The sequence below is a fragment of the Neoarius graeffei genome, chromosome 9, assembly GCF_027579695.1.
Source record: "Neoarius graeffei isolate fNeoGra1 chromosome 9, fNeoGra1.pri, whole genome shotgun sequence".
In the NCBI taxonomy this organism is placed as follows: domain Eukaryota; kingdom Metazoa; phylum Chordata; class Actinopteri; order Siluriformes; family Ariidae; genus Neoarius; species Neoarius graeffei.
This window is the reverse complement of record NC_083577.1, coordinates 17,783,076-17,810,178: the sequence shown is the minus strand read 5'-3', so window position 1 is coordinate 17,810,178 and position 27,103 is coordinate 17,783,076. Positions and strand designations below refer to the sequence as shown.

General features: G+C 39.5%; 1 protein-coding gene across 6 annotated transcripts in view; it reads right to left on the bottom strand.

The window, feature by feature from the left end:
* The window catches only part of LOC132891492 (interleukin-1 receptor type 1), a 57,871-nt gene that overhangs the window by 8,065 nt on the left and 22,703 nt on the right, over positions 1 to 27,103 (bottom strand). For 3 of the 6 annotated variants that reach the window (XM_060929121.1, XM_060929117.1, XM_060929118.1), the window contains 6 exons: positions 17,942 to 18,140; positions 13,683 to 13,857; positions 12,009 to 12,168; positions 11,622 to 11,684; positions 8,192 to 8,333; positions 7,946 to 8,088 (listed from right to left, as the gene is read on the bottom strand). In XM_060929121.1, coding sequence (XP_060785104.1) covers positions 7,946 to 8,088; positions 8,192 to 8,333; positions 11,622 to 11,684; positions 12,009 to 12,168; positions 13,683 to 13,857; positions 17,942 to 18,135 — 877 coding nt within the window. In that variant the 5' untranslated portion in view covers positions 18,136 to 18,140. Of the gene's footprint in view, positions 1 to 7,945; positions 8,089 to 8,191; positions 8,334 to 11,621; positions 11,685 to 12,008; positions 12,169 to 13,682; positions 13,858 to 17,941; positions 18,141 to 18,418; positions 18,491 to 22,445; positions 24,324 to 27,103 lie in introns of those variants that run through there. The other 3 variants (XM_060929123.1, XM_060929122.1, XM_060929119.1) reach the window with 3 other exon arrangements.

Genomic DNA, 27,103 nt, shown 5'->3' with positions numbered 1-27,103 from the left:
TATGGATATATATATGGATATATATGGATATATATGAGCAGCAATAATCTGTAGTTTTCCCAAGGCTACACGTGCGAACACTTTGCCAACTATTACCAGCAAGGATATACCTCGGTAGTTATTGCAGTCCATTCAGTCGCCTTTGCTTTAATACAGGTTTATTGTGTTCGAGTCCCGCATTTCTTGAGGCACAGCACATTCAGACCAGCAAAGTTTTAATAGGTTGTGTAGATGTTGGATAAGAACTGGTCCTCCAGACTTGATCACTTTGCCAGGGATACCATCACTTCCTGCAGCTTTTCCACTGGTGAGGCTGTTTACGGCTTTTGTGAGTTCATCTACTGTTGGTTCAGCATCCAGCTCTTCAATGATGTCAAAACTGGGAAGTGAGCTGAGTGCTGCTTCCAATACAGTGTTCTCAGTCCCATATACTTCCAGGTAGTGTTCCACCCATCTGTCCATCTGCTTGGATGTGTCCATGATCAGCTCTCCAGTCCTGGATTTCAGGGGGGCTGTTTTGGTGTGGACTGGTCCAAAAGCTTTCTTCATGCCATCATACATCCCTTGGATGTTGCCTGTATCAGCACATGTCTGTATCTCCAAGCTAAGCTTTGTCCAGTATAGATTGGCACATTCACGGGCAGTGCGTTGAGCTGTACCCTTGGCTGTCCTCAGTCTTTCCCAATTTTGCCTTGTTGGATGCTGCTTGAAGTTTAGCAGGGCAGTTCATTTGGCTTCTGTGACTTTGGACATCTCGGGCCAGGAGACTTCAAACCAGTCGGCATTCTTCTTATTTCTTTTTCCAAACACCTTGACTGCAGACTCATGAGTGATGGTCTTGGTAGAATCCCATTTGTCTGATGCAAGGTCATGATGTAGGTCTTCTGCTGAGAAGGCATGCCTCAAGGAGTCTAAGAATTCCTCTGGCACTGCACCCCCATCAAACAATTTTGGGAGAAGGTAATAGATCTACTTTCTACTTTCTTTGGCTGCTGCATCCCAACCTCTCCATCGCTCTGTTTGCTTGGAGATACCACTGTATCCACCTTGAATCACTCTAATAACCTCATCCTATTGGTTGCGCTAGCTGTCGCCAAGAAAACTATCCTCATGAACTGGAAATCAAAGAACAAAATTCACATATCTGCCTGGAAAAATTTGTTACTGGACCACATATCATTAGAAACCTCTAATATCCTATCTAATAACAACCTAACCTGGTCATCACTTTCCAATTTCTTACAGTTATAACCGCTCTGCTGGCCCTCTCTGCCTGAGACAGGATGAGACCCACCCCCTTCCCCCCAATCCCCCTCGCCCACCCCCCCTTTTCCATTGTTTATTTATCCTCCCCCCCGCATCTCCCATCAAAAACACAACATAACATCAGTCTCTCCTGTACTGCTCTGGCTTCCAGGGGTCGGGGGCTGGCTGACTTGTGTGGGGGGTTCTGGCCGTGGTGGGGCCTCTCCCCCGCTGCCTCTTATGCGGACCTCATCTTCCCCTGGAATGGACCGGGCTGCCTCCACTCTGCGTGTCTCACTTTTTAACGCTCTACATTAGCTGACTCGGAAGGTACATTCCCACTCAATAATACAAACACCTCCAGTAAGTAAGGGCTGAGGTGGGGCACTCTGTAGAGTGGCCTGTAAAAAGGCCTGAATCAGCTTGCGCCTCACTTCTTTTAATGCATCACATCTTAGAAAAATCATAATTTCTATTTATAAGAAAGGTGGGGGTTGGTCGGGGGGGGGAGTCTTTAGTAAGGCTCTCTCTCTGCTCTGCCCCCCCTCTTTTTAATGCATTTAGACATTAGATAAAACATATCATAGGGCCAGTGAGGCGCGTGGATTGGGGGAGCCTTGGGATCCTGTTCTGTTCGGGATGGTGGGGGCCGGGGGTGGGGGTGGTCTGGGGGGCTCTGCGGCGGCCCTTTCCTGTCCTCTCCTCCCGCTGGGGTTCGGCTTGTACCTCTGCACTGGGGCTTGGAGTGGTCAAAGGAAATCATCTTACCACCCCCTCCCCCATTTTATTTTATTTATTTATTTTTTCTCTTGGGGGTGAGTTTGTGTCTGGGGAGGTGCGTTAGTTTGCCCGAAGTCTGCTTCTCCTTCCTTTGTCTCTTCCTCCCTTCCTCCACTCCCTCCCAGTGGGACTCATCATAATCCCCCATGCCCCGGACTTTTCTGCTTACATATCATTTACATAACTGCTAAACTGATAATATACATATGTATTCATGTACACACACACACACACACACACACACGCGCATACACACGCTAGTCTGAGTTTGTTTAATTCTTTATAAAGCACGCTAGTCTACATTTGTTTATTTCTTTATAAAGTACGCTAGTCTGAGTTTGTTTATTTCTTTATAAAGTAAGCTAGTCTGTGTTTGTTTATTTCTTTATAAAGTATGCTAGTCTGTGTTTGTTTATTTCTTTATTAAGTATGCTAGTCTGGTTGTTTATTTCTTTATAAAGTACACTAGTCTGAGTTTGTTTATTTCTTTATAAAGTAAGCTAGTCTGTGTTTGTTTATTTCTTTATTAAGTATGCTAGTCTGGTTGTTTATTTCTTTATAAAGTACGCTAGTCTGAGTTTGTTTATTTCTTTATAAAGTAAGCTAGTCTGTGTTTGTTTATTTCTTTATAAAGTATGCTAGTCTGTGTTTGTTTATTTCTTTATTAAGTATGCTAGTCTGGTTGTTTATTTCTTTATAAAGTATACTAGTCTGTGTTTGTTTATTTCTTTATAAAGTATGCTAGTCTGTGTTTGTTTATTTCTTTATTAAGTATGCTAGTCTGGTTGTTTATTTCTTTATAAAGTATGCTAGTCTGTGTTTGTTTATTTCTTTATAAAGTATGCTAGTCTGTGTTTGTTTATTTCTTAAGTATGCTAGTCTGGTTGTTTATTTCTTTATAAAGTATGCTAGTCTGTGTTTGTTTATTTCTTTATTAAGTATGCTAGTCTGTTTGTTTATTTCTTTATAAAGTATACTAGTCTGTGTTTGTTTATTTCTTTAAGTATGCTAGTCTGGTTGTTTATAAAGAAATAAACAGACTAGCATACTTAAAGAAATAAACAAACACAGACTAGTATACTTTATAAAGAAATAAACAGACTAGCATACTTTATAAAGAAATAAACAAACAGACTAGCATACTTAATAAAGAAATAAACAAACACAGACTAGTATACTTTATAAAGAAATAAACAGACTAGCATACTTTATAAAGAAATAAACAAACAGACTAGCATACTTAATAAAGAAATAAACAAACACAGACTAGTATACTTTATAAAGAAATAAACAAACAGACTAGCATACTTAATAAAGAAATAAAGTATACTAGTCTGTGTTTGTTTATTTCTTTATAAAGTATACTAGTCTGTGTTTGTTTATTTCTTTAAGTATGCTAGTCTGTTTGTTTATTTCTTTATAAAGTATGCTAGTCTGTTTGTTTATTTATAAAGTATGCTAGTCTGTTTGTTTATTTATAAAGTATGCTAGTCTGTTTGTTTATTTCTTTATAAAGTATGCTAGTCTGTTTGTTTATTTCTTTAAAACAAACAAAAAAAGAATTCCTCTGCTTTAGCTGGATCTTTGCAGCTGCATGTGTTGATACGAGGGATTGCATCTCTCTTAGAGTGATGCATCTTCTTCAGCTGTAATCTTATCTTGGTGCACACTAAGGAATGATCTGTGTCACAGTCTGCACTGTGATAGGTTCGGGTTCTGAGAACACTGTTGAGTGTCTGGCGTCTGGTGATAATGAGATCTAATTGATGCCAGTGACCTGATCTGAGGTGTCTCCATGACACTTTATGACAATCCTTGCTCTGGAAGAAGGAGTTTGTTACACATAGGTTGTGGAAACAGCAGAGCTCCAGGAGCCGTTGACCGGTTATAGTGTCTGTAGTGGAAATCATTGTATGGGCTCAGGAACACTTCAGAAAACCATCGTCTGTGAAAACAGTTCATTACTGCATACACAAATGCAAGTTAAAACCAGATATAAACAATATCCAGAAACACCGCCACCTTTTCTGGGCCTGAGCTCTTTTATGATGGATTGAGGCAAAGTGGAAAATTGTCCCAAGGTCTGGCGAATCAAAACTAGAAATTCTTTTTAGAAATCATGGACACCACATCCTCCAGGCGAAAGAGAGGGAACATCCAGCTTGTTATCAGGGCACAGTTCAAAAGCCAGCATCTGTGATGGTATGAGGGGGCATTAGTGCACATGATATGGGTAGCTTGTACATCTGGAAAGGCATCATTAATGCTGAATGATATATACATGTTCCAGAGCAATATGATGCCATCTAGACAAAATCTTTTCCAGGGAAGGCCTTCCTTCTTTCAGCAAGACAATGCCAAACTGCTTTCTGTACATATTAAAACTGCATGGCTCCATAGTAAAAGAGTCCAGGTGCTAAACTGGCCTGCCTGCAGTCCAGACCTGTCTCCCATTTAAAACATTTGGCACATTATGAAGCGCAAAATAGAACAAAGGAGACCCCGAACTGTTGAGCAACTGAAATTGTACACCAGGCAAAAATGGGACAACATTTCTCTTTCAAAACTACAGCAATTGGTCTCCTCAGTTCCCAAACATTTACAGTGTTGTTAAAAGTAGAAGTGATGCAACACAGTGGTAAACATGCCCTATCCCAACTTTTCTGAATCGTGTTGCTGACATCAAATTCAAAATTTTCATGATTTTATACCCAATCGTTTTACTGACCAGTTGTCAATTAACCAAATTAGGGTTTTTTTTAGCATTACACAAATTTTTCAGTCTTTTGTTGCCTGTCTTAACTTCTTTGAAATGTGTTGCTGACATCAAATTCAAAATGAGCATATATTTTTCAAAAAACAATAAAATTTCTCAGTTTCAACATTTAATATGTTGCCTTTGTACTATTTCTAATGAAATAAGGGATTTCCATGATTTGCAAATCATCATATTCTGTTTTTTATTTATGTTTTATACAGTGTCCCAAATTTTTGGAAATGGGGTTGTTAATAATAATAATAATAATAATAATAATAATAATGCATTATTATTATTATTATTATCGACTTGAAATTCCGGTGGCATGGTGGTGTAGCAGTTAGCACTGTCACCTCAGAGCAAGAAGGTTCTGGATTCGAGTCAAGTGGCTGACGGGGGTCTTTCTGTCTGGAGTTTGTATGTTCTCCCTGTGTCTGCGTGGGTTTCCTCCGGGTGCTCCGGTTTCCCCCACAGTCCAAAGACATGCAGATTAGGCTAATTGGTGTCTCTAAATTGACCATGAGTGTGAATGGTTGTTTGTCTGTATCTGTCAGCTCTAGGTGGTGTTTACATTAGACTGTATCAGCGAATCATCAGATTAACGTTTTTAAAATGATTCGCATGCACACAGCAACGCCAATACACGGATACGCTAATCACATGACTAATTAGACGGCACGTAAGTTGAAATGTGTCAGTGCGGCTCAGCGCTTCCTCCTCAGCGGCTGCGCTCCAAATCACTCCGCCCTGAACAGCGAGTGCCCTCTGGAGGGTGTGCACTCCGGCCCTGCGCAGCTCACAGAGCGCGCGAGTGAAGTGCACGAGCAGTGATTCGGGACTGAGCCGCTGTGTGTGTGATCCCAGTGCATATCGGGCATGCACAAGTCACTCACCACTTGCAAGTGGAAGGATGGCAAACCTAAAGACAATCATAACTACACAAAGGGCAGTATTTGCATCTTACCATGAACAACATTTAAGAATGACAAAGCAAAGCATTATATTCATACTTTTATACTCTTTAATGAAAAACAAAAAGGTGATACAAGGCGGAAACAATAGCAGGAAGTGAAGTCCGCGCCGTTTTTCAGCAGTCGCGTCACATGACCAACGTGGCATGAACAACACCTGCGAATCAGGAAGGTGGATGTCACAGTGACGTTGTCCAATGACAACGTCAGCTAGAGCTCAGCACTGCGTTTCCTCGTATCTCAATGTTTACACAGCACCGGATCAGATACGAACTGGGTTGAATACGTGGGCCCTGGCGGATTCAAGTTGTTCCGCCTGTGGAGTCATTTCCCGGTGTTTTAATGTGAACGGACAGTGCATCCGCGACGAAAACGAGATGGATACGGTCTAATGTAAACACCACCCTAGTCAGCTGGGATAGGCTCCTGCAACCCTGCACAGGATAAGTGGTTATGGATAATGGTAGGAATTTGAAATTCCTACTCATCAACTTGGGATAGTCTTCTCACTTCTGAGTTTCTTCCCCATTTATGCTGTGATGTCAAATCAACATGGCTGTGCAAAGCATAACATAAAGTACACTTCTTACCTTTAAATGAGTTATACTGTACATACAAGTGTTTGCTTTAGAACAATCAACATTGAACAATTATTCGCTGAAGGCAAAGTGAAAATTATGTGCATGCCTAAAGAAAAATTCCCACCTGGACCAGGATGACCTGCAAACACACTTTTACCAGGGCATCATACAGACCCACCCAGCACTTGTAAGGACCGCAGTTCAGCCAAGATGATTTAGAGAGTTCAGACACTGTTATGTTATTGTTTAAATTCAAAGTGCTCAAGTGCTCAAGTGCACCTTGGCATTTTATTTCAAACCGAGACTTTGTCTCTGTTATTATTCACCGATATTCACTGAGCCTGAGGCGGATAATTGTTTTAGTATAAATACACAAGTGATTATTTAAAAAAAAACTCATATTAAAAAAAGAATTTATTTTAAACTTCAAAAGTGCCATACAAATGTCATAAAGGCGTGTGCAGTCTTGTCACTTATCTATGCCTAGTCATATCAAATACTTTGTTTTGAAATGGATAAAATAAATCACAATTCCACCTTACTGTACCTTTTGAATAGTTTTTGACCAAACTTTGTAGCATCTTTTGTGCTACACACTACTTTAGCACTACTTTTAGGAACAGCATTTTCTTTCATAATTTGTAATTCTTCCTCACTTATGGTGATAAAGTGATTGGCTGCCATTTTGCTGAGTCGCTTGATGTGATTATCAAGAAATAGTTTGAATTTCTTGACGAATCAGTGCACATGGTTTTCTATAATCACCTGCGTCTTTATACTAAACAGACATATTTACTAGTTAAATCTATAACACTGACTATACAGTTCACTTTTTTGAGGAGGAAAACATACATCACTCATCACAGTTAGGTGGCTCGCTTGTTGCTAACAAAAGACGAACATGGAGGCACCCATGTTTTTTCTACTTCCAATTACACTAATTCCAATGACGGATGAGGAGGTAAGAATAGATCAGCTAACAAAAGAACCCCTGACCTCATGGGAAGCTAGAGATCTGCTCAAGTTTTCCACTTTGAGGCTGAGCACAGTGAGCATCTGTTTTTTTTTTTTACCCCAACGAGAAAACCTCAGTCTAACTGATCACCTTTACCCCGTGATGGAACATTTCTATCCTGATGTCAGTGGTCTCTTACGCTATGGCTTTCACTCTCACCAGATCTCAATCCAATGAACACGTACTGTATGGGAGATTTTGGAACGATGCATTAGACAGCTATCTTCCAGTTGGATATAAAAACAACGTTCATCACTTGAGTCAAGACACATTGCGTATCTGATGGCTTATGAGGCCCAACACCTTACTAACAAACTTTATGTTAGATTTTAACTCGTCACCTGCCTATGGGTTCTTTAAAAGTTGTGACAAGTGCTGGGATTATCACTCAGGGAATGTTCAATGTGAATCTAATAAACATGTTGGGTTTTAGAGTGACTTTGCTGTCTTTATGGTGAGAGACAACATTTTACCTGATAGAATTTGGACTTGACAGCAATGCTGACCATATCAGTGGATTAGTGGACAGTCTTTCTGGGAGCCAAATAGACGTGTGTATTTGTGATGTGAAGTTATAGTGTGTGTAGTAACTCACGTTGAATGAGTGTAACTGTGCCACTGTGATAGCCAAAAGAGTTGTGGGCGACACACTGAAAAGGGATGTTGAAGAATTCCTGCTGAACTTCAAAAATGGTAAGATAACTGTGGCGATACTCCATATTGTTTTCTACTGTACAGCTAAAAGAAAGAAAACTGAAAAACTCAGTATCACACAAAACATGACTTCATGTATTGATTTCATGTATGATATACTGTACACCACACACACATTCATACTTACTTATCATCAGAAGCAAAATATTTTGGAAGCTTCGTAACAAACATGCCATTCACCAGCCAATAAGGCCTTGTAATTTCTACACGTTCCATTGTACAGGATCCACGTCCAACAAATACTTTGCAGTGTAACACCTGCTTTGAACCTGCAATAACAAACACAGACACATAAACTGACTGGCCACTGTAATGGCAGTGCTAAAATGTGAATTAGAATAAGAAACTGAATTATTATAATCACAATATAATTTGCTATGCACTATAAAAAGGAGTCACAACCATTAGTAGCAGAGTACCATACTTAAGAGAATATGATAATGCACTGACATGATTTCTGATGGTTTTGACCGTACAACATCCATACATATGTATGTGTACCACCACAGGGAACTTGATTATAAGTGCAAGGCAACGTATCTCATAAAACACTTGCCCACCGGACAACAAAATGTGTATCTTTATTTCCATAAGATAGATGGGTTTTTATCCAGTGCTTATTTTTAATTTGCTTTTTAAAAAAATAATGTGGACTATTTACTAACACATTTTACAGAAAATATTCATGACAGTTTCATATAAAACGAGTTAAAACAGTTTTATTAGTCCACTAGCTTGTTGGACAGTTGATAGTTTGTCTCATGTAAGGCCGATAAATGGATGTAAGTGTAGGAAGAGTGTTATTGAAAACACACAAAACAGAGCCAAAACGTAGACATAGGCAGAGTCAAAAACAATGCAGTGGTTCAGTGAGGGACAGACAGGATATCAGAGGTAATACAATACTTCCAGTCCAAAAACACAAACAGGGCCAAAACCAGAAAAGTGATACAAAATACAAAGCTTTTGCAAAGTCTGTGTATTACTGAGAGTCCTTATATTTATGCGCTGTGATTGCACTCTAATTAGGAACAGGTGCATGATAATTAGGCCTAATAGCATGCGTGCACTTTATAGTCTGCGGCTGTGCGCTCCGAGCTCCAATACATGAAAGATGTAACCAGACAACTGTTTGACATATCAAGTTTGATATTCAATGGTAACTCCATAGTAATGCTGTAAAGTGAAATAAATGTTGTGGTATTGTTTCTGGTGTATGGCATGCAGTGTCAAAGAAAGGAGTAAATATGTATTCATAACTGCGATGCATATCTCATTATTGGTATCACTGTTACAAGACAATGCAGCAATGTATTGATGTGAAATACACAACACTACACAATTTGATGGTTTATATGCTATAATATTATTATTCTATTCATGTTGATTTTGCACCCTTGCAAGTATTTTGTTCATAAACTCATTGGGAGCTTCACTTTTAGGCAGTGCCTCAATATATATATTACTTTTCATTTAAGTATTTCCTGGTAATAAAGCAACACTACAATACTATTTTTTACAGCTAGAAAAGGAGTGAATTTGGTTTTTAAAAAGTGCATTTTTCAGCATTTTTCCAGCACTATTAGTAGTTCTACACAATCTAGGTTTTATTTATTTGATCTAGACATAAATCCAGGGGTGGCACTGTGGTGTAGTAGTTAGCACTGTCGCCTCACAGTAAGAAGGTCCTGGGTTCGAGCCCAGCGGCTGACAAGGGCCTTTCTGTGTGGAGTTTGCATGCTCTCCCCGTGTCTGTGTGGGTTTCCTCTGGGTGCTCCGGTTTCCCCCAAAGGCATGCAGGTTAGGCTAATTGGTGGCTTTAAACTGACTGTGAGTGGTTGTCTGTGTCTATGTGTCAGCCCTGCGATAACCTGGCAACTTGTCCAGATTGTACCCTGCCTTTCGCCCATAGTCAGCTGGGATAGGCTCCAGATTGCCTGCGACCCTGTAGAACAGGATAAGCGGCTACAGGTAATGGATGGGTGGATATAAATCCAGAGCATTCATGTGCTTGAGCATGTGACAAATCTTGTTTCCTATGTCTGTACAGATGCTGAAAGTAATAAAACACCTAAATTATTGTTTTAAATACTTAAAATGTGCTTACTTTTGGGTAAAACACTGCAAGATGTGCAAGTGGACAAAAATGAGATTCAGTAAAAAATAAATAAATAAAATAAAATTAATAATAATAATAATAATAATAAAAATAAAAGCATTTAATTTATTTTTCATTAAAATTGTAAATATATTAACTTTAAATTAAAAAGTCATTTTAAAATCCAGATCAAATAGTAGAAAAAATAATTCAGAAAAATACCTTCCCTTAAGCTGGAAGGTAAGGTGCTGGTATAAGCTTGGTCTTTGTGTGATGCATGTACACTGTGTTAGTGTGTGATTTTTTTTTTTCAGTATTAAGCTGACTACTAAGTGATGTTACCCCTGATAAACTAGTTTGTATAAGAGGCAAGGCAAGTTTATTTATATAGTGCATTTCATACACAGTGGCAGTTCAATGTGCTTTAGAGAGGTAAAGGCAAAACAGTAAACAATAGAAAATAAAATTACATGAAATAAAGGGGGAAGAAGAGAGAAAAATAAAAATAATATAAGAATTAAACAATAGTAGAAATAAAGTAATAAAATGAAGTAAAAGCTCAGTAAAAAACAGCAGAATAAAATGGAATAAAAGTTAAGTAAAGTTTAAAACATGCAAAGACTGTAAAAGTTAAGTAAAGTTTAAAACGTAAAGATGATGATATTTATCAGTTAGCAGAAAGCATCTGAAAACAGCTTGGTCTTTAATCTAGATTTGAAGCTACCAACAGCAGGAGCATTTTTGATGTCCTCTGGGAGTTGGTTCCATAGCTGTACTGCATAGTAGCTAAAAGCTGCTTCACCACACTTTGTTTTAACAACAGGTTTTACCAGTAAATTTTGCTGCTGCGATCTGGTAGATCTGATTGGGTTAGGCCGCTGCAACATGTCAAAGAGGTAATTGGGCCCTGTACCATTTAGAGATTTGTACACCAGCAACAATGCTTTAAAGTCAATTCTGTAGCTTACTGGAAGCCAGTGAAGGGACCTTAGAATTGGAGTAATGTGCTCTGTTCTTTTTGTTCGTGTGAGAACCCTAGCCGCTGCATTTTGAATCACCTGAAGTCGTTTGATGGTCTTTTTTGGCAAGCCTGTGAAAAGGCCATTACAGTAATCAACCCTACTAGAGATGAAGGCATGTATAAGTTTTTCCAGATCATTTTTTGACATAAGTCCTCTTAGTTTGGAAATGTTTTTTAGGTGATAAAATGCCGATTTAGTGATTGCTTTCATATGACTGTCAAAGTTTAGCTCACTGTCAATGAAAACACCAAGATTTTTAACCATATCTTTTGTTTTAATCCCCTTTGTGTCAAGAATAGTGGTAATCCTGAGTCTTTCATCTTTTTTCCCAAATAGAAAACAGAGACAAAAACTTTCAACACTCTTTCGAAAATTTACACTAACCAAATCTCAGTTTCTTGGCTGTACAAATGGGACATATTTTCATCAGTACTCACCCAGTTTTACAGCAAGAGTTTCCTGTTGTGGTTTTATGACTCTGGGTTTCTGGGGAACAGGACCTGTTCACGCAGCAGTGACGAGTGTGAGGTGTAAAAGAGGTCAGAGCATGCAACAGAATTTCAACAAGTATGAAGTGTTTTCCTTGTAAGTGCAAACTAGATACAGTAACAGGAAATGTGTTTTTACATCACTTGGATTTATTTATTTATTTTTTATTTTTTTTCCTTCAGTTAAAAGGCAGGCATTAGACTGAGGGCCATAAGTGTTTAACTGACATGTTCATTTAATTTATCTAATACTGTTGTTTAATTACCTTACATGTTACACCACACTGAGCCTGTGTGTGTGTGTGCGCACGCGCACGCACGTGTGTGCGCATTTACCTTGATCAGTGATCTTGACTTGCATGCTTCTAGCCACAGTATATGAAGTTCCATTATGGGTGAAGTTCAGGAAGCAGGTGTATACTCCTTTATCACTGTCTGAAACACTGCTGAATTGAAGAATGTCAGACTTCTCATGCCATCTTAGAGGACTACAATCCTAGTAAGTGAAACATTAGAACAAATCAAATCAAATACAACCTCTCAAACCATGTGAGGAATAACATATACTCAGAGCATGAGGTACACCAACCTTTAAGTCCACTCATTAGCCATTTATCTATCATACAGGATTGTAATTACTGACTGTAGCCCAGTCTAGTCTGTGTCTGAATAATATATCAGTCGACTACTGACCAGTTATCATTTGGGTAGTGGATATATACAAATTAGGCACATTTATTAGGTAAACCATATAAAAGGGTACAATAAGAGCAGTGTGTCAACAAAAGGGCCAATATATCTAGCTACGTTTGCTTTTTAGCATCTCAACATTTATTACTCACTGGATTCTAATATAATACTGGATATAATATTAGCCAAAATATCAGTACTATAAAAGATGTTCTAAATATAGTTAATGATTGACTTCCTTTCAGTAGCTGCCACATTTCCTGCATCTCTTATTTACACTCTCACCAATATAAACTTTTGTGAAGAAGCAGAAGGAAAAATAGCTTTTGCATGTTTTTTGTTGCTGATAATTAAGATGGATTGGGTAAAAGATGTTGGGAACTTTAAACTTCATTTATTTATTTACTTATTTATTTCATTGCTACCGTCAATTCTAATCAGAAAGCTGATGTTATTGCAATATTCTTCAGTCGGTAGAGAGCAAAACAAAGTAAACTAGAAGGGCACCTCCACCAAGCCACATAATGTATTAGCAATGTCAAAATCAAATCACTTGAGTCTAGGATAATACTAAAGCTGTACACCAAAATTCATTGCAATCGGTTGACTAGTTTTTGAGTTACATTGGGAACAGAAAAAAAAAAAATCCTGGATCCGCAGCCATATCCGGATTTGCATCAAAATCTAATCATGGCCCATGGCCCACCTTTCCTCCAAATTTCATCAAAATTTGTTCACCATTTTTTGAGTTACGTTGCGAACAAGCAAACAAACAAACAAACAAACAAACAGACAGACAGACAGACAAACGGAATGAAAACTTAACCTTCTCCATCAAAATTTGCAGACCTAATGAACATTGGTTAATGCAAGATCCTCGATGCAGAATGGTGTTAGTCTTTATACAACCTCAATTCCATAAATTTGGGACACTGTGTAAAACGTAAATAACAGAATATGATGATTTGCAAATCATGGAAACCCTATATTTCATTGAAAATAGTATAAAGACAACAGATCAAATGTTGAAAATGAGAAATTTTATTTTATTTTTTTAGATATGCTCATTTTGAATTTGATATTAAATAAAAATCAATAAAATGTCTTAGTTTCAACATTTGATATGTTGTCTTTGTACTATTTTCAATGAAATATAGGGTTTCCAAGATTTGCAAATCGTTATATTCTGTTTTTTATTTACATTTTACAGTGTCCCAAATTTATGGAACTGGGGTCGTAGCTTATTTTCATATAATAAAAAGTCATATAGTCTTTTATGAGTTTCTATGAATGTTTCATCTGACAATCTTTGCAAGATACCTTCATCCACGTCCAGCCCACAAGTGAAACTGAATTTAATTTGCGAATGTATTCATTTCCACAGGTAAGACGTTGAAGGGTGTTCTTGAATAGGTACACTGGCTCAGTCTTTCTGGGGCATTTACTGTTGTTTATGGAAATGACAAACTGTCTTTCACAAGGTCCATACTCATCACTGCAATTAGAACAGAGGAACACAGTGTCTGATTAAATGAGACACTGAACACAATTATTAAATAATATTATTATTTGCTCAGAAAGTACAGTTCAGTTTAATTTGTTTAGCACCTTTAACAATGGACATTGTCACAAAGCAGCTTCACAGATGAAAATGTCATGAATTCCCCTTCTCAGCATGCCTAATGCTTCCTGGTGTGTCAGATTTCCTGTCATATGACATTGTTTTTGCTCTAGTCTTGACTCTGCCCCATCTTGTCATTGACTGGTTGCCCTATTGTGTTCATATTTTCTGTGTGAAAGATAGTTTAGGTAATTTTGGAGAAACCAGCAAGAGTAAGCTAGATTATGAAAGTGTACAACTGAAAAATCCCACCCTTGACCTTCAGCCCTCCCTCCAAAGCCACTCCTCTAAAACACATGAACGTGAACTGTCTGAGTACTGCTGGAAGATGAGTCCATAAGAGAGAGTTTGGGGAGAAGCTTAGTACATCCTTATCATATCCAACTACCTCATGTCACATGTAACATGTAAAACTATGGTCATACTACAGCTCACGATGCTTTGCGATAGGTTAGCGATGAAAATGAGGTGTTTTGGTGGTGATGCATAGTGATGTACAGGTGGGCCCAACGCGATGGGCGGGCCTTTGGGGGCTGGGCCCGCCCATTTAGTCATGTGGGCCCGCTCTAGTGTGGGCCCACCCACCCTGTCCAAATAACCAAATAACATGACGAAAGTGTAAACTAAACAAGATGGACATATGACGATTCTTCAACAGACAATTCGAGGAGGACGTGGAAGAAACCCAAGCATCTTCAAGCGTCAATCATCAATCTTCAGGAGCAGCGCCTACGATCCAGACTGTAGCTAACCAAGGAGGGTTTGACTCTGCACTGACGGCCACTGGCACGGGGGTATGAGTGTGATGTAATCTTCTGTTGCGCACTCTTAATTGTATATATCAATCTTAATTTGCTGTCAACATTGATCACAATCATCCATTTGCGCATTCAGTGTTGGGTATTCGGAACGAGTTTACAACATGACTCGTGCGCAAATGGAATACTGCCAATATTCCGTATGAAATGGAATATTCCCTGCAAATGCGCTCAGTGACGGACAATATATAGCAGCGGAACAGGGTGTCTGAAGAGCTTAAAATACACCATTTTAGAGTGTTTTTTTTTCAAAAATTTCTTCCGGGGAAGCATGCCCCCGGACCCCCCTAGTAAAATTGGGTTCGCCAACGCATCCCCACCCCCAGCCAGTGCAATGCCTGGCTACTAGACCACTTCTGCCACCGGGTCTGTGTACAGGTGAGCTAAAAGTCGTGTTCACACAGCAGGCGAACACTTGACAATGTTCTTTTGAGGAGACCTGGCATTTTTCTTATGAGACATACTTGAGGGTATTGTACGTATTGGCGTCTGGCAGGAGAATGATTAGCAATGCCTTGCTCAATAGAGTTCAACAATGCGTGACATCAGCACCAACCAATCAGCAACAATCACAAATGTGTTATCTAACCGTTGCTAAACATCTCTCATCTCATCTCATTATCTCTAGCCGCTTTATCCTTCTACAGGGTCGCAGGCAAGCTGGAGCCTATCCCAGCTGACTACGGGCGAAAGGCGGGGTACACCCTGGACAAGTCGCCAGGTCATCACAGGGCTGACACATAGACACAGACAACCATTCACACTCACACCTACGGTCAATTTAGAGTCACCAGTTAACCTAACCTGCATGTCTTTGGACTGTGGGGGAAACCGGAGCACCCGGAGGAAACCCACGCGGACACGGGGAGAACATGCAAACTCCACACAGAAAGGCCCTCGCCGGCCCCGGGGCTCGAACCCAGGACCTTCTTGCTGTGAGGCGACAGCGCTAACCACTACACCACTGTGCCGCCCCGTTGCTAAACATTTGCCAAATATTCACGAATCCTTTACCCAATCAATTACAAACCTCAGCGAAGGACCCCCGAAAGTAAATGCACTTTTCAAGTCTCAGTGAAGGTTAGGCTAATCTCGCCACTCTGTCACCGAGTCCCTGCAAGCATCAGGGATTCGAGACAAATCCATCTCAAGAGGCTTGGCAAAGGTTTCCTGAGCTTTGGGAAGTATTTTCAAACCCATCTGCGAGTATTTGCCGCTTGATTTGCTGATGAAAGCATTGCCACCAAATTTCAATTCATGCAGTGAAATTTTTTGCGACATTTTGGCCACTCACAAGGCAGAGACACACCAAAAACCACTCACAAAGCTTGGAGAACATTCATGATGCATCGCATGATTGGTGGCAATGCTACCAATTTTTCATCACCAAGTATTCGTAAACCCATTACGAGCTGTGGTGTGACCAGGGCCAAAGAAAACACCTAACATTACTATATTGGAAATAATTAATAAGGTTATTGTTAGTACTTACAGCTGTCAATTAGCTCACTAGCTTTAACAATATGTCTGCTATGTGTCTGCCTTGCCTTATAGAAGACTCCAGTCATGCACAATGAGTGCATGGGTAGGTAGGTAGACAGGAAGGTAGGTCATCCAATTATTTCATTCAGACTGAATGAAATGATTGGATGGGTTTTGTACAGTCCTGAGATTCACACTTATGATTTTTTTCTTTTTATTGTCAGAGCATTTGATTTATTAATTCCTGTCAGGATGTAAAGAGAATTTCAAGACTTTTAACAAAAATAGCTTCTAAAAATGACCTACCCTAGCTATAAATCCTTAATTAGTTTGTCTATTTATACCCTGTTGGGTCTTTGTAACATTGAGAAATTTTGTTGATTGTTTCATGCTAGATAGATAGATAGATAGATAGATAGATAGATAGATAGATAGATAGATAGATAGATAAACAAACTTTATTTAATGTCAATATGTACAGTGAGCCAAAGACTCGTAATGAATACATTCAAACCTTTATATAAAATCTAATTAAAAAATCTAATTAAGAATTTGTAAAATAGGGACCTAAAACTATTATACTGCATAATAATAACAAAATACATCTCATTATCTCTAGCCACTTTATCCTTCTACAGGGTCACAGGAGCCTATCCCAGCTGACTACGGGCGAAAGGCGGGGTACACCCTGGACAAGTCGCCAGGTCATCACAGGGCTGACACATAGACACAGACAACCATTCACGGTCAATTTAGAGTCACCAGTTAACCTAACCTGCATGTCTTTGGACTGTGGGGGAAACAGGAGTACCCAGAGGAAACCCACACGGACAACATGCAAACTCCCCACATTTATTTATATGCTTCATTTGCCAGCACATTACATAATTAATTATCTAGTGAAAGAAAGAACAGTGCTCCTCAAAGTTTCTTTTGAATGGTTAAAGGTTGTACCTTAAGCATTTTTGGAAACAAATGGAAACTAAATAAGAATTTGAGGATTCCCAAAATCGGATGATCTTTAAAAAGCCCTTTAGTGTGCCTGTCAGAGAGAGAGAGAGAGAGAGAGAGTGTTTTAAGTACCTGACACTTGTAAATATCTTAAATTGAGAGGAAACAGTCACCCAAAGGAACTGGATTATAGGTCTCATGGTGACTCATTGGTTAAAACTCTGGACTACTGACTAGAGGTCTAAGTAGTCTGTTACTTCTTGTCTTATGTGACAATTACCCAAACCCCTTTACATCACACACACACACATTCAGAGAGAGAAGAATCTCCCTTTTCTTTAGAGTTGCACACTATGAGTGTGTGATCTATGAGCAAAAACACAGGGGGAAACGAGACAGTAGCTAGTAAAATAAGCTGTTCAAGCCCATCAAAAACAGTCATGACACAAACCTTAAGCTTCAACACAAACAGTCTACCTCTACTTTTCTCCATTTTAGGTGTTACATTACAGAAGAGGGACTAGTTTTATTGAGGCAATGCCAGTGAAACAGCTGTTTAGTAAAGACACCCACACATTTTTGTGTGAGCCATTCAATGATTTCTCGTTGAACAATTCTTGCAGCTTCACTCAGGTGGGTGCAAGTAAAAAATACACTGAGCATAAATGTATATAGTGCAGCTGATTCATTGTGTGCTGTTGACATACCTGAAATAACACGAGTAGATTCCACTATGTGACTCCTGTGCAGGGAAGAACCAAAGAGACTGGTTTATAACCTTTATTCCTGCATCCAAGTCCTGGTTCAGATGTCGAGTCCAGTTCACTTTTGCATCTTTATTATTGGAACATTCAAGCATAAACACGTGACCCGCACTGATCTCTAGCTGCTCTGTGCTCATGTAGCCTTAAAAAGAATGAGAGAACAGGGAAGAACAGCATGTAGACCAGATGGTAAAAAGAACACAAAAAAAGAACACCTGACTTGAGGTAGTACCGATAATAATAATAATAATAATAATAGCTAACATTTTTAAAAATCATCTTGTTAAAAATTATTTTGTTAAAAAAGAGTGCTTCTCATGTTTTCATATTTTTCACTAGCAAACTAGTTAATTCAACAGTGAATACTTAAATCCAAAAATAATTTACTTCAGTAGTTTACATGTAAAAAATTACTCTTACTCTTATTCAGAGATGGTTTACACACATGCATAAATCACATGCATCATTTTCTATGTTCCTCATTCAGATTATGCGAATTACCTTAGAGACAGAATAAAACTCAAAAACATAAAATATTAATACAGCGCACATGAATGAAACAACGGCAATCACTGAACCACTGAAACATCAAATAAGATTCTAGTATATTACCAATATATTGCTGCATGAAAAATCCTAACATGAATTATTACACAGTCACTTCACATTTTTGTTTATTTAACTGCATGCCTTCCACCCTCATTATTCATCATCTTATGAAATAGCATTTAATCCACCACATATCATCCCATCACTTTTTTTTAAACATTAGGATGTCCAAAAATATATTTCAGATCGATATATTGTAGTTACATCCACAGCTTTACATATTCCCATGCTAAACTGGGCTGTAACTATGTAGATATTTAATAAACACTATATAGACATCTAGTTTTCAGTGCAGAGATCAGAATTTTGTCAAAGAAGTATCATCTAATTGAAATACTTTGGTGAAACAAGTACTTTAATTTGGTTAGTTGTACATCAGTCATTTATTACTTTAAAGTTTAACAATAAGAGGGAATGCAAGTGCTGTTACATGAGATTTAATATTAGCTAGCTAGCTGTCATCATGTTGGATATCAAAAAAAAAAATCACAGTGGAGTGCAAAAAGAAAAAAAATATTGGAAGGTGGATATTACTGAGGCAATTAAAGAGAAAAAAATGCGCTAAAGTTCAAGGACAGAATCATGATATTGAGGAACTCCTCTGTTTTACTCAAACTGTGTGATTATTTCAGAATTAGTACTAAAGCCAATTTTTCTGTTATGCACCACGGCATCTAATTAAATATTGCACAAACCTCTAGTCAACACTGGCACGATGTATGCAGTTTGTAACCAACGTAACGTGCAACTTGTTTGGTAATTAGCAAATCCTGACAGACCTGGTTTGCTATTTACCTTCTTTTTGAACTATGTTGACACCATTAAATCCTTTTAACATTTTAACCTTTTTTTCAGCTTACAAATGTCTCCTCTAAATCAGGCAGCTCTTTGAGTAATAAAAAATATAATCTAATACACTAAAGCAGTGAGCACACATTGAATACTATGTAAATGAAATGATATATACCTATGTTTGACCCAAATATATTTTAGTGAAACTTGTGGTCTGTGGTCATGAAAAGTCACTGGTGCCAAGGTGCTGGCTAATAACTAAAAACCAGATCTGTGTAGGCAGTGACCCAGATTGGTTGTGGAACATTCTAAATCTTCATTTGACCTGGCTTTCAGTTTGCAAGGAAAAAATAAAAAAAACAACATAATTTGTTTTTGATCGTAGGTGGTAGTTTGGGGGAGGGGCTCCAACTATCCCTACAGAACATGGCATTCTAGAAGAGCATAATGGTGATGAATGTAACTGAATGTAAAAAATTAATCTTTTTGACACCAGGTGGGGCAGCATGGTGGTGTAGTGGTTAGCACTGTTGCCTCACAGCAAGAAGCTGGGATAGGCTCCAGCTTGCCTGTGACCCTGTAGAACAAGATAAGTGGCTATGGATGGGTGGAAGGGTGATGAACATCCTGCAGCACAACAGGAGAAACTCTTTTCATAAAGTGGGCAAAATCTAATCACAATAGACACATTTGGTGTTGGTTACTTTTATTTAAAAAAAAAAAAAACTTGTGCAATTAGAGTTAGTCATACTTGTTTTCCCCAGTTCTTCTCAATAGCTTTGAACAATCTACTATAATTTTCAGAGAGAATGGATAGTGAGAGAGTGTATTTCTTTACATACTGAATGTCAAGTAAGATCGTGTCTGTTCTATGAGTTGAGGAGAGTGTATTGATATGTGATGTGAAATGTGTTTCACCACTAGTTGGCAGTGTGACGTTTAGGCCATAACCTGGTAAAGGGAAGTTATGTACTATGAAGCAGTCTTCAAGTAAATGTTCTGACTGAGCAGTACTCGGTGTGTGTGTCTCGTCAATACGTGGTACCAGGATAAAATATCTTGAACTGACTATAAAGATGAATTTCATCTGTCAACCTGATGAGTTAAAGTTGACCAGTAATGTCAACGAGAACTGGAAAGTGTTTAAACAAAGTTTTGAACTTTATATGCTTGCTATCGGTCTTCAAGGGAACGACAAGAGGAAAATAGCATTACTGCTAACAGTGGCAAGGCCCGGTGCACTGGATGTGTACAACACATTTGTCTTCACAGAAGAACAGAAAGATAAGTTCGACGTAGTTATGGAGAAATTTGAACAGTATTGCACACCGAGAAAGAATGAAATGTACGAGAGGTATGTGTTCAGGAACCGGCTTCAGAAAGAGTCAGAATCGATAGAAAAGTATGTCACAGACCTACGATTGAAAAGTCAGTCATGCAACTTTGGACCACTGTGTGACTCGTTGATAAGGGACCAAATTATAATTGGAGTCCAAGACAATAACGTGAGAATGCATTTATTGAAAGAGACAAACTTAACGCTAGAAAAGGCAATTAAAATATGCCAAGCGTCAGAGAGCACAAAGGCACAAATAAAGACTTTCAGTAAGGAAAATGAGACTGTCGAGGTCCACGCAGTGCAGTGAACGAAACCGAAAGTAACAACAAATGCAAAGAAAAAAGATGCAAGGCCCAAGCAAGAGAGCGGGAACTGCGAAAGATGCGTAATGAAGCATGCGCTGAGACAGTGCCCAGCCTTCGGGAAGGAATGCTGAAACTGTGGCGGAAAGAACCACTTCGCTAAGTGCTGTTTCTCAAAGAAAAGGGTGCAGTTTGTGGAAAAGGAGAGCGACAGCGAGGAGGACAACGAGCCACCGTTCTTTGTGGACGCAATCGAGGGAGAGCAGAGTGTTTCAAGCAATGAATGGATTGCATGCTTGAACGTGAATGGCATGGACATTTCACTGAAGCTGGACACAGGGGCGCAGGTAAACATCCTGCCAATGAAAGACTATAATAGACTGATAAACAAACCTAAAGTAAGAGAAAAAAGATAAATCTGAGAACATATGATGATAAGCCAATACCTACAAAGGGAATGTGTAGAGTTACACTGTCTAGCAAAGGTCAGAAAGTGAATGCATTGTTTGTGCTTGTTGAGGGAAATAGACAAGCAATTTTGGGGTTAAAAACCTGTGATCAACTAGGTCTGATAAAGAGGGTCCATGTCATAGACACAGATGAAGTGACAGCTTGTGGGCAAAGTGAGAACACAGACACTACTACAAGTAGGACTAAACACACTGACTGGGTGAAAGAGTACAAAGAGGTGTTCAAAGGCATAGGCTGCCTACCATGCAAACATTCACTTTCTGACCTTTGCTAGACAGTGTAACTCTACACATTCCCTTTGTAGGTATTGGCTTATCATCATATGTTCTCAGCACTTAGCGAAGTGGTTCTTTCCGCCACATTTTCAGCATTCCTTCCCGAAAGCTGGGCACTGTCTCAGCGCATGCTTCATTACGCATCTTTCGCAGTTCCCGCTCTCTTAATATAATGCAGAGCCAGTTATACATCCAGCACGAACAGTGCCAGTTGCACTTAAAAAGAGACTGAGGGAAAAATTAGACTCATTGATAGCAGAAGGAGTCGTCAGGAAAATTGAGGAACCCACTGAATGGGTGAACTCCTTGGTTATCATAGAGAAACCTAATGGAGATCGGAGCCTGTGCATAGATCCTAAAGATCTAAATAAAGCAATTCAGCGAGAGCACTACAGGCTACCGACAAAATCAGACATAACCAGCACAATGAGTGGAGCATGCTATTTGTCCAGGGTGTACCCTGCCTTTCTCCTGTAGTCAGCTGGGATAGGCTCCAGCTTGCCTGCGACCCTGTAGAACAGGATAAAGTGGCTAGAGATAATGAGATGAGATGAGATGAGATGCTTCATCTGGGTTCTACCAAATCGTGCTTGATGAGAAAAGCTCTAAACTGTGCACATTTAATACACCATTTGGAAGGCATTGCTTTTTACGATTACCGTTTGGGATTAGCTCAGCCCCTGAAGTTTTTCATAGAACTGTGCAGCAACTCTTTGATGGAATAGAAGGAGTAGGAGTCTTCATCGATGATGTGGTAGTCTGGAGAAAAACAAAAGCTGAGCATGATGAAAGATTGGACAGGGTTCCTGTCAGACGCAAAGATCAGGTGTGAAACTAAATAAAAGTAAATGCCAATTTGGGGTGCAAGAGATTACTTACCTGGGCAAGGAATTGTCTGGGGCAGGAGTTCAACTGGATCCGGAGAAGGTTCGGGCTGTAGCAGAACTGCCAGTACCGCAGGACAAAAATGACTTACAGAGAGCCTTAGGGCTAGTTAACGACTTAGGGAAATTTATTCCAAATTTATCAGCAAACACAAGAGCTCTGAGAAGCTTGTTGGAGACTAACACAATGTGGCAGTGGATGGCAGAACATGCTAGAGAATGGGAGTGGCTGAAAAACAGTTTAACTCAGGAGTCAGTTTTAAAATTCTATGATCAGGACAAGCCTTATCCACTGTCCACTGATGCGTCCAAAGCAGGCCTAGGAGCTGTGCTGCTTCAGAAGCACGACACAGAGTGGTATCCAGTTGCGTATGCATCACGCACTATGACAAGTGTAGAAAGAAATTACGCACAGATTGAGAAGGAGACTCTAGGGGCAGTCTTTGGCTGTGAAAAGTTTCATGAATATGTCTATGGACGATCAGTGATATTAGAAACTGATCACAAGCCACTGATAGCGATCTCACAGAAACCACTGGGTGATGCACCACTGCGCATCCAGCGCCTAATGTTAAGACTCCAGAAATATGACTTGACATTTGAGTTTAAGCCTGGCAAGCACCTAGTGGTAGCCGATGTACTGAGTAGGGCTAGCTTAAGCAACACCAAAAGCATGACAGAAGAGGCTGTGCAGATCCATGTAGACTCTATTAGAGTTCAAATGCCAGTGTCAGACGCAAAATGGGCAGAGATAGTGAAAGAAACACAGAAGGATGAAAAGCTGAGGAGAGTAATGGAACAGATACATTTACCAGGTCAGGTAAAGCTGGATAAGCAATATCAACACTTTAAAGGGGAGCTGTCAGTGTTAGATGGAGTTCTGTTAAAGGGCACAAAAATAGTCATACCTACCTCCATGAGATCACAAATGGTCACATTAGTGCATGAAGGACATTTAGGAATTGAAAAGTCCAACAGCCAAAGGAGCCAATGAGGCCACACGAAAGTTGGAATGGCTCTATTTCAGCTAAAAGGCAAGGACTACCTGTTAGTCATGGACTATCATTCCAACTACCCTGAATTTGCAGGGCTGAGTGACACAACAGCAGAAAGGGTTGTCGCACATACAAAAGGCATGTTTGCACGCCATGGAATTCCAATGACTGTTATAAGCGATAACGGACCATAATTCACGAGCCAATGCTTTAAAGACTTTGCAGAAGCATATGGTTTCAAACATATAACCTCAAGCCCTCTGTACCCACAGTCAAATAGGTTGGCAGAGAAAGGAGTGCAAATTGTGAAGCGAATTTTGAAAAAGGTTGCAGACAATGCAGAAGACCCTCATCTGGCTATTCTGAACTACCGAGCATCACCACTGGAAAACGGTCTTTCGCCAGCAGAAATGCTCATGAACCGGAAGCTTAGAACGAGACTTCCATCCGCAGTGCATCAGATGGAAAGGAATGATGTGAGGCAAGATGAGAGGCAAACTGAACTGTACAACAGAACAGCCAAGCCTCTGAGACCACTTGCACAGGAGGATATAGTGCAGGTAAGATGTGATGGGCAGTGGGGACCGCTGGCTAAAGTGGTCCAAGAGACAACACCCAGATCATATGAAGTCCTCACAGAGCATGGGAAAACAATGAGGCGAAACAGACGTCATCTACTGAAAGTGCCTCAGAAAGAAATCAGGGTCATGGACAGTAACACAAATGACATGACAATTCCAAGCCAGACAGAACAACCAGAAATGGTAGACAATCAGAACAATCTAGAGACAGACGAAGACGAACAAACTGATGTAACACAGGGTCAAGGTTCAAAAAGACTAATTGTGAGACCAAAGAGATTGAGGAAATGTAAGAAAGTGGAAAAAAAGTTCCAAACTGTTAAGGAAAAGTGTTTTGTTGAATCGTAACCAGTCAAACTGTTGAATGGAATTTATGATGCAATGTATTAGGTTGACACAAGGATGTATGATGTTAACAGAAGAAATGGATTTTATTTTGTAAGAATATCAACAGTCTGAAGTTTATGGTTTGGACAAGATTACCTTATTTGAAAAAAGGGAGCTGTATTGATATGTGATGTGAAATGTGTTTCACCACTAGTTGGCAGTGTGACATTTAGGCCATAACCTGGTAAAGGGAAGTTATGTACTACGAAGCAGTCTTCAAGTAAATATTCTGACTGAGCAGTACTCGGTGTGTCTCGTCAATACGGAGAGCACCCACTAAGAGTTCCTAAAAGTGCACAAGCTCAGCTAATTTCAATTTTACATTTTGTATGAAAGGTCCATACAAATGGAAATTAAGCATCTTTTATTAAAATAGGATGGGGTGAGCTGTTTGGCACAGATAGCAGATTGAGGCAGATATAGCAGGTTGTATCTGTGCTGTGGCTCCTTTTATCCTCCCTGCCTGCCTGATTCATTCTGATACTTCTTCTGCGTGGAGCTTCTGCACTGTTAAGTCACTTTCTGCTGCTGTAGATGGTCCCACATGGGCAGGCTAAAGATTCACACTTCCCAAGTACAGTTTGTGCCCATGTCCCACCCTTTTAAGTGTAGAATCTCACCTGGATGCTGTGGACTTGTACCTAAAAACTGCTGCAGTAAATATAAAGGCTATGATGCTAATACTGAACAGCCATTCAACACACTGTTTGACATTATAATTAGTATACAGCTGTAGAAGAGTAATGACTCATAATCACACTCAAGTATAAGAAGAGGGTAGGCTCTCTTTTGATTCCTCTGAGTTTTTTTGTTATGTCATCACGGAGTTTTGCTTTGCCACTGACTCACTTATTAGTGATCTATATATACACACACACTGGCCAGCCACTTTATTAGGAACACCCATTGACCTGCTGTTTTATGCAGTTCTTTAATCATCCAATCCCTTGACAGCAGCACAAGGCATATAATCATGCAGATACAAATCACGAGTTAATGTTCACTTCAAGCATCAGAATGGGAAAAGGTGTGACCTCAAAGTGTGACTTTCACTGTGGCATGGGTGTTGGGCCAGATGGACTAGTTTGAGTATTTCAGAAACTGCTGATCTCCTGGGGTTTTCACACACAGCCGTCTCTAGAGTTTACAAACAATAGTGTGAAAAACAAAAAAACGTTGAGTGAGTGGCAGTTCTGTGGATGGAAACAAATGCCTTGTTGATAAGAGAGGTCAGAGGAAAATGGAACACCACTGTGTAAAAGTTTGTGAACCCTTTAGAATGTTCTATATTTCTGCATAAATATGACCTAAAACAACATCAGATTTTCACACAAGTCCTAAAAGTAGATAAAGAGAACCCAGTTAAACAAATGAGACAAAATATTATACTTGGTCATTTATTTATTGAGGAAAATGATCCAATATTACATATCTGTGAGTGGCAAAAGTATGTGAACCTCTAGGATTAGCAGTTAATTTGAAGGTGAAATTACAGTCAGGCGTTTTCAATCAATGGGATGACAATCAGGTGTGAGTGGGCACCCTGTTTTATTTAAAGAACAGGGATCTATCAAAGTCTGATCTCCACAGCACATTTGCATTAGTGTATCATGGCATGAACAAAGGAGATTTCTGAGAACCTCAGAAAAAGCGTTGTTGATGCTTCATCAGGCTGGAAAAGGTTACAAAATCATCTCTAAAGAGTTTGGACTCGACCAATCCACAGTCAGACAGATTTTGTACAAAAGGACCCCAGGGTAACTTCTAAGCAACTGAAGGCCTCTCTCACATTGGCTAATCTTAATGTTCATGAGTCCAACATCAGGAGAACACTGAAATATTCTCCAAAAAGAACGTTGCTGCTCATCTGCAGTTTGCTAAAGATCACATGGACAAGACAGAAGGCTATGTTTTGTGGACGGATGAGACCAAAATAGAACTTTTTGGTTTAAGTGAGAAGTGTTATGTTTGGAGAAAGGAAAACACTCCATTCCAGCATAAGAACCTTATCCCATCTGTGCAACATGGTGGTGGTAATATCATGGTTTGGGCCTGTTTTACTGCATCTGGGCCAGGATGGTTTGCCATCATTGATGGAACAATGAATTCTGAATTATACCAGCGAATTCTAAAGGAAATTGTCAGGACATCTGTCCATGAACTGAATCTCAAAAGAAGGTGGGTCATGCAGCAAGTCGACAACCCTAAGCACACAAGTCATTCTACCAAAGAATGGTTAAAGAAGAATAAAGTGAATGTTTTGGAATGGCCAAGTCAAAGTCCTGACCTTAATCCAATTGAAATGTTGTGGAAGGACTTGAAGCGAGCAGTTCATGTAAGGAAACCCACCAACATCCCAGAGTTAAAGCTGTTCTGTACAGAGAAATAGGCTAAAATTCCTCCAAGCCGGACTGATCAACAGTTACTGGAAACCTTAAGTTGCAGTTATTGCTGCACAAGGGGGTCACAC